Source organism: Priapulus caudatus, unplaced genomic scaffold, assembly GCF_000485595.1.
Source record: "Priapulus caudatus unplaced genomic scaffold, Priapulus_caudatus-5.0.1 Scaffold4, whole genome shotgun sequence".
NCBI classification, from domain to species: Eukaryota; Metazoa; Priapulida; class Priapulimorpha; order Priapulimorphida; family Priapulidae; genus Priapulus; species Priapulus caudatus.
In genome coordinates, this window is record NW_014577065.1 from 49,696 (window position 1) to 58,581 (window position 8,886).

The window sequence follows — 8,886 nt, forward strand, 5'->3', positions numbered from 1 at the left end:
GAGGTGGGAGAGAGGGTGAGGTGAGAGGGTGAGGTGGGATAGAGGTTGAGGTGAGAGGGTGAGGTGAGAGAGTGGGTGAGGTGAGAGGGTGAGGTGGGAGAGTGGTTGAGGTGAGAGGGTGAGGTGGGAGAGTGGGTGAGGTGAGAGGGTGAGGTGGGAGAGTGGGTGAGGTGAGAGGGTGAGGTGGGAGAGTGGGTGAGGTGAGAGAGTGAGGTGGGAGAATGGTTGAGGTGAGAGGGTGAGGTGGGAGAGTGGTTGAGGTGATAGGGTGAGGTGGGAGAGTGGTTATACCAATTATACCAATTATTGCTACTTTATTACATGTTATTGTTGTTTGTATGTAATTTGTTAACCAATTATACCATATATTACTGCGTTGAATGAAATAAGTTCATTGGATTTCGTTGAAAACTATGAATTCCTATTTATCTTGTGTTAAATCCAAGAAATTAACTTACTATCAAAATTTTTGATCTCCCTTCGGGAAAATCTTCATCAGGATGTGCCGTCACCCTAGGTGGCAGCAGGAGACATCATGAAGTTCGTGAAGTGTTACACTCGAGGGGCCTGCCCTAGAAAAGGGACGAAGGATCGTAAAACTCTCACATATATATGACAATTTACTGAAGCCGAGGCCGCCCACCTGAATTGAAATATGAATTCTGAGTTATGTGTTATTGTTGTTTGTTTACATGTTGTTGATTGCTTACTGTGTAGCTGACGACTAAGGCGGCAAGTACTAGTTCTGAGAGCGAGCTGGAGGCACGTCTGCACGCACTCACAGAGAGTCTCATACAGAAGCAGACGCTGCTGGAAGCGCTCAGCACAGAGAAGAACTCAATCCGCCTGCAGCTGGAGCGGACCGAAGTACGTGCAGGCTCCTGCCCCACCACAGACATACGACATTTGGAAGGTCCTTCCCCCTAATAAGGACCTTTTCTTAGCGGGCGGACGAGGGGTGGGGGTGTGTGTGTGGGGGCAGGAGGAATTGTGGAGGATTCACGAGGGGAAGGACGTATCACGAGTTGTCTGCATGGGTAGAACGTTGTGGAAACAGCATAAGATGATGTCAGTCTTCGAAATTAGATTTTCACCGTTGTTCCAATTTGTTATGCCATCGTTTGCTGTCACGCTCACCTGTACGTGTGTGTGACAGGTACAGTACAAGGAGGCTGAGAGACAGCTGATGCGGGCCACCGCGTCTGCGGTCAGCATCAACGACGACGACGACGGTCTGAGGGCGCGCGGCGTGCCGTCCCTGCTCAGGGAGAACCCGTATGATAACAAGATGGCGAAGAGCGTGAAGAAAGCCTACAACTCCATCGATGAATTCAGGTGCGAATTGTTGTAGATGGGCATTATGTGAGCGAGGGTTTCTTGATTACAGCTCTTCGATAGCCATATTAACCAAGTCTATGCTGGGGCAAGATCTGACAGCAGATCTAGTTTGCTTCGGTAGATAGGTGTCAGCAGAAGTTGCTCTGAGCCCAACATTACACTTTAGATATAGAGCTGTTTCATAGTCTTTAGAGCTGTTCTTGGTGGCGTATTTATTCTTTTTGATTCATTTGTTCAAGAGCTAATAATACCATACATAGGTATTATTAGCTCTTGATTTGTTGTGTAAGGGTTGAATGATATAACCCAGGTTAACCCTAACATATATGCCTGAACGAGATAATCTCGCACCCCTCAGATTCGGTTGTTAGGTCGGTCGAGCGAACCTAGAGATTGTATGAGATGCATACCAAAAAGCTCGCCTAGTTGTTACTAAGTATTTTCCATCGCAACGCTGATTAACTAGAGCTGCCTGTGAATCACGTCAGGTGGATACAATTCAATAATAATTCTTCTATGGGTATAATATTAGCTTAATACACAACAGTCCAAGTAAGAGCTTCAGTGGACAGGTTAAAGTTGAAATGAGCCTGTGAATACACTAATAGTATCTAATGCTATTTTGGGGTGATTGATTCTAGTGTGAGACTCGGGTTGTTTCTGCGGAGGTACCCCATCGCTAGGACGTTTGTCATATTTTACATGGTAAGACTCACCACTCACTAGTTTTATTTGTGCTGCCACGTTTTGTTTTTTGCACTCGGTAATTATCCGAAAGGATTTTTAATGTCACACACTATTGTGTATATGGATTGATTGACTGAGTTGAATTCATTGGGTCGAAGTATGTAAAAAATATAGGTTCAAGATTCAAGATGTTAATTTCTGCATAATTCATGAACATACAATGTCACATAACACTAGTAACAGTCAGTCAGTGACAACACTAGAACACACATAACTTCACATGTAAAAATATAAAATATGTGCACTACACCTGACAACTATGTCACAATTTACATATACACAATATGTAATTGACCTTTTGATATTTTTAGCTGCTTCTCCATCTGTGGGTGATGGTCGTACTGCTCACCTACACGCCAGAGATGCATGCACATGGTTGCTCTCCCGACAACGGGCTGCCGTCCGCTCCCGACAACGTGCTCCCCGGTGCAATTACCTAGTGATCAATCAAGGTCGTCATCGTCTCCTCAAACACATGCAGGCATGATATAGCAGGCGATATATGTCGACCCACGATTAGACAAGTCGGAATGGGGATTTACTGGAAATAGGGTAGCGCGTGTGGGCGATTATGCGTGCATGTGTACATGTGTGATGAGTACGTGCGTGCGTGTGTACATGTGTGATGAGTACGTGCGTGCCTGTACATGTGTGATAAGTACGTACGTGTGTGCGTGTACATGGGTGCATGTACACGTGTGTGCATGCATACTAGGGCTGCCCATGTAGTCCTTATCTCCCACTGTAGGGCTCGCAAAGTACTTATGAACTGTAAAATTGTATAAATACGTACGTATAATAATTATGACACGTACGTAATCACAACAGTGATGAGAAGTGGCAGCAAGTCTTTGGAGTATGGCAGGCACACTGGCAACGTGCTCACTAGCACCGACACTACTCAACTCGGATACAGCCGGAAATTCGTGTTTTTAGTTGGTTTGCATTCGGTAAATGACCTAACGTGGCCAAGCTACGGTGAGTTGTTTGATTTGAGAGCAAGTCTAAAGTCACAATGTTTATCTTGCCGACTCGCATATTTTTCTATAGTATCACAGGCTAATATCACAGGCTATAACACTCTTACCTTGCCATGCTGCAAAGATCCACTGCAGTTTCCCATCACTGTTGGTCGTATAGCTATGATAAGGGAGTGAAGGGCTTCACAAGTAGTGCTACGTGTGTACATTCATGAACGCATGAGTGATAGGTTCTACTAAAAATTTACCGATGTGCTAGCAGTGAATGCATCCACCCCTCTATGCAGGGCTGTGATTAAGAATGCTGTTTACTGCTGTACATGTGTATAGTAATTGCACGTATGCTATGAATTGTAGCCTCTCAAATTGAGGAGCCTCTTTTTCAGTCATTGCATGAAAATCTAGACTTATTGTTATGGAGTAGTTAATGATTACAGCCCCTCCTATTGTCTATTACTTCTGCTGTCTGACACTTACTATTACCATGAGAACAACTGGGTAGTTATTGACTGCAGCCACCAAAGTGGTATTTTACAAACGAACAGAGGTATGTTCAAGATAAGGTCAAGATAAAAGTTTAGACCTTAACAAACAATAAGGTCTCGTTCTACGAGTTTCCTCGTTGCCCTAACCGTATCCACCCCTCGACTTGATGCGCAGACTGATGAAAATTATGTGATAGATTATTCACATTTTTAATGATAAATTTATTTTACTTGTATACTGGCTATACGAATTTCCTTGACATTGCTTTACCGCTAATTATCTCTACTATTTTCGTACAATATGGGACCATTTCTCGTATTTAACTAACTGTACCATATGTGCAGAAGATCGTCTATTAAAAACTGGCTACCTACCAATATATCAAATTCTAGGTTGGCTTACTGCAAAAAAGAACAAATAAATCAGAAAGCACCTACTTTGTAATATTGTATTAGCAAGTTGGCAAATGAAGTGTAAGGATGAAATGCAACATGTTGGTAGTTGTACTGCTAACTGATACATAACTGATATGATACTACTATATATACTATATACTATATAGTATAGATACTATATACGATATACTATATACATACTAAAATGATAACATAACTGGTACAGCAATGTTTTGATGTACTCCGCAACTCCTACCTCCATTCCGGTGACATCGAACTTCAGTTGTTATGTACGATCCTGTGGCTAGTGATAAATGGTTAGTTATACCATGAACATTGTATACTAGGGTACACCATATTACATAAGTATACTGTTCAGTATACATATGGTCATACTTATGTTCAGCGGGCCATGAGACAGTTCAACGCTTAAAACGCATGTAACATTAAAGAATTTTTATAGGTTTGTTGGACACCAATGTATCTCCTAGGAAAGCACCAACATGAGTTTTTTGTTAATTTCCTTATATATCAGTTAGCAATATTTGGTGCCAACTAAAAAGTCATTGTACTTGACAGTCCTGTTACTAGAAGAAAAATTTCCAGTGGTATGCCCCTCTTGATAATCTCATAATATGTGAGTATAAAACTTGCTATACAATATGTAGGGTGTCTTCCAAGACAGTGACGTAATGATTAGTTATATTTGTAGAAACTGTTGATTGGTGTTCCTGATGGCACGTAGAACCTGGTGTACAGCGCCAATTATTTATTGGTTAGGTCATTTTTCACATGGGAAAATTACGTGGAGTGAGTCTACCAGCACTGCCTGTTGTAATAGGGAATGCACAGGTTGGTGGAATTTGGATCAAATGATGTGCGATTTTAATGTCACCAACAGACTTGAGGTGATGCAGTCCAGGACACACCACCATTAAATGACTTGATCGAGATGTTTATATGAAGCCATTGATACATGCATGACGTGTTGTTATATCCCAGGTTCGAAAGGTAAATGTTTTTCAAAAAACAAGGAATGATGCAAATCATGTCTATCTTTGTGTTAGGGTACAAGAGTGAGGGTCTTAAAACATCAATCCAATCACGAGAATATAATAAAATATCAGGAGTGAATAATAGATAAGTGATAATATATGTTATAATACTATCTGTTGTTACGTTAACACGTGTGTAGCAAACATGACATGCAGCTACTATTGGCAATTTTTATTGTTGGGAAACCCACTTGTTATATTTATCTGGTACCCTTGATGACATCATTCTAGTTCTCATCACAGTAATCGTCAGCAATTGCTTGCTATTAGAGGTCACATGGTGGTAACCAGGGTGAGCTTTTATCATTGTACAGAAATGCAGAAATATATTGTATAATAAAGACAAATGTATGTGGTCAAGATTAACCAAATATGATTGTTGTTTGTTTAGTGTACTCACGAATGCCAAATAAGAGTGTAACCTCCTATGCATCTGTAGATACTGCATTGCATGCATGGGCGCAAATGCCATGAGGGCACGGGCGAAACGCCCCCCCCCCACTTTTCGAAGGGTGGGCGACACGATATCAAATGTCCCCCCAGGTTTTTGAACATGTGCTTCTGCATAATTATAAGCCCCTTCTATAATATTATTATATTGTGCTTGTCTCCACTAAATGGAAAAAATAGAAAGTATAAAATAGGACTCCCGATTGATAGCCTAAACTGAATACAGGAACCGCGACCGTATACTGCTGCTAGGTGGCCTAGGTAGGGGATATGTAAAGTATTTGCTAGTCTCGAGTTCCAGAATCTTGTTACTCCATATCCGATCCTACAAGCATGCACATGGATTTAACGTAGACTTGTAATATGTAAGGCTAGTACGCGCGCGCTCGCTAGCTCTCCAGTAGCTATTGCTATCTGTGGTAGATATGTACATTCGCATATATGTTATATATACATATCGTGATATCGTATATATATTACGTATAATTATTATTTAGGTCGTAGGGGAGACCGGGGACAATTGTAACACTTTTTTTCCAAATCTGACATAACAACTTTATTATAGTTAAATACTTACTTCAATGTATATGAAATTAAAGATGCATATCTTGGCTTGAAATATGACTAGGTTTGGGTTAAGTAAAACAAGTTATTTTGAAGCCATTATCATTTCAAAACTGGAAGTCAAGTGTTACCCCGTGTTACCCACAACACGGGGCAATTGTAACACACCAATGGGGCAATTGTAACACATACAATTGTACCAACAAATCATATCCCTCAGAAAGATTTTTTATATTTTTTATAAAGGTGACACGTTAGACAGATTTTCAATCGATAAATATATTCAAAGATATTGCGCATGCGCTAATACACAAACGTAGCCTGATTGCTGTAACTCGGCTGAGTATACGCAGCGGCGCCGACCTTCACATGCCCAGGTCATCCTACCTATTTCTTTAATTTTGCAAAATACGATTTCTTTCTCGCGAAGATATGCGCCAATGCGCGCTGCACCATGTTAAGGCGTGCAGTGCGCTCTGAGCGCAAACATTATAATATAGCTTGCGTAGGAAACGAGGGTGCGCATGGGCAGACTAAGGGAAAGGGCGACAGCGGACATAGCTGGGGGCCGCGGCTAGAAGAAGTCATGAAGGGCTCGAGCGCCAGCGGACAGGCGAGGACAAGGGGAAGGCACGCCGAGGCGCTTTAAGTAAGTTGTGCTTGTACCCTACATGCATAGAGCGCCTCTCCTCATAATTATAAAACAGGTCTACTGATAAAAGTTTATTTAGGAAATCTATGTTGAGATAACCTCCCTAACCATTTTAAATGCATATTCATCACAAAATATAAACTCTTTCTGGCGCAAGATATTGCGTATTGCGCTAACACACTACGCTGGCCTGATTGTGCTACCTGGGCTGCGTTACGCAGCGCGGCCGACCTTAATGCAATGGTCTTCCTCCTATTTCTTTAAATGATGTCTACTGATGGAATGTATATCATACAAATTTCTTCTAGGATAACTCTTCCTCATTTTAAATCCACTAATATTTGCCAAAATACGGCATTTCTCTCGGTATATACTGCCGGCATGCGCGCGCACCGTGTTAGTCGCTGCGAGTGCCGTCTGCAGGCCCAAACATTATAATATAGCTTGCTTGATGGGAACGAGCGGATGGCGAGACTGCGGGAAAGGCGGCAGGAACATAGCTGGCGCGCTAGAAGAGCATGAGCGCCCTTGCGCGAGGCGCGACATGGAGAACAAGCGAGGAAGAACGCCGAAGGCCATAAAGTATGTGTAAATATAAGAATAACACCTACATAGCTAGAGCGCTCTCCTAATTATAAACAGAGGTCTACTGATAAAGTTTATTGAGGAAATCTATGCTGAGCATACCCCTAACCATTTTAAATGCATATTTATCACAAAATTTAACTTCCTCTGGTGGAGATATTGCCGCATGCCTGCTAACAACTTAACGCAGCCAGATGTGTTTGTAACTGGCTCGGTATACGCAGGCGGGGCACCGTTACGTGCAAGCCGGTCTTCCTCCTATTTCTTAAATGATGTCTACTGATGGAATGTTATCATATAAATCTATGCCTAGGATAACTACTCTTCATTTTTAAAATGCATAATCCTCGCAATATGCGCATGCGCGCGCACTCGCTGTTTAGGCGCTGCAGTGCCGTCTTGCATGCAAACTTTCATAAATATAGCTTGCTACGGCGGCTGAGAGGGGATGGGAGACTGAGGCAGGAGGCGGCAAGCGAAGATAGCTGCGGGCGCGCGCATAGAAAAAGAAGGAGCGCTGAGCGAAGGGACAAAAGGGAGGAGGCCAAGGCGAAGGCTGCGAAGGCATAATAGTTAGGTGTTTTGCTACCACTACATGCTAGCAGCGCTTCTCCTAATTATAAACAGAGGTCTACTGATAAAAGTTTATTAAGGAAATCTATGCTGAGATACCCCCTAACCATTTTAAATGCATATTTATCACAAAATTTAACTCCTCTGGTGAGATATTGCGCATGCGCTAACAAACTAACGCAGCCAGATTGTGTACTGGCTGGTATACGCAGCGGGGACCTTACGTGCAAGGTCTTCCTCCTATTTCTTAAATGATGTCTACTGATGGAATGTTATCATATAAATCTATGCTAGGATAACTACTCTTCATTTTAAATGCATAATCCTTGCAATATACGATTTCTCACGGGAGATATTGCGCATGCGCGCGCACCGTGTTAGGCGTGCAGTGCCGTCTGATGCAAACTTCATAATATAGCTTGCTGCGGGGGAGAGGGGATGGGAGACTGAGGAGAGGCGGCAAGGAAGATAGCTGGGGCGGTAGAAAAAGAAGGAGGCTGAGCGAGGGACAGGGGAGGCAAGGGGAAGGACGCGAAGGCATAAAGTAGGTGTTTTGTACCCTACATGCTAGAGCGTTCTCCTAATTATAAACAGAGGTCTACTGATAAAAGTTTATTAAGGAAATCTATGCTGAGATACCCCCTAACCATTTTAAATGCATATTCATCACAAAATATAACTCCTCTTGTGAGATATTGCGCATGCAATGGCAATGATATACATGCAAGGTCTTCCTTCTATTTCTTAAACGATGTCTACTGATGGAATGTTATCATATAAATCTATGCTAGGATAACACCTCTTCATATTAAATGCATAATCCTTGCAATATACGATTTCTCACGGGAGATATTGCGCATGCGCGCGCACCGTGTTAGGCGTGCAGTGCCGTCTGAGGCAAACTTCATAATATAGCTTGCTGCGGGGGAGAGGGGATGGGAGACTAAGGAGAGGCGGCAGGGAAGATAGCTGGGGGCGGTAGAAAAAGAAGGAGGCTGAGCGAGGGACAGGGGAGGCAAGGGGAAGGACGCGAAGGCATAAAGTAGATGTTTTGTACCCTA

General features: G+C 42.6%; 1 protein-coding gene across 2 annotated transcripts in view; it reads left to right on the top strand.

The window, feature by feature from the left end:
• The window catches only part of LOC106821454 (golgin subfamily A member 5-like), a 15,271-nt gene extending 12,542 nt beyond the window's left edge, over nt 1–2,729 (top strand). Inside the window, exons 9-12 of one of the 2 annotated variants that reach the window (XM_014826270.1) lie at nt 718–867; nt 1,157–1,335; nt 1,980–2,043; nt 2,397–2,729. In XM_014826270.1, coding sequence (XP_014681756.1) covers nt 718–867; nt 1,157–1,335; nt 1,980–2,043; nt 2,397–2,525 — 522 coding nt within the window. In that variant the 3' untranslated portion in view covers nt 2,526–2,729. Of the gene's footprint in view, nt 1–717; nt 914–1,156; nt 1,336–1,979; nt 2,044–2,396 lie in introns of those variants that run through there. The other variant, XM_014826277.1, reaches the window with a different exon arrangement.
• Nucleotides 2,730–8,886: the final 6,157 nt, after the last annotated feature.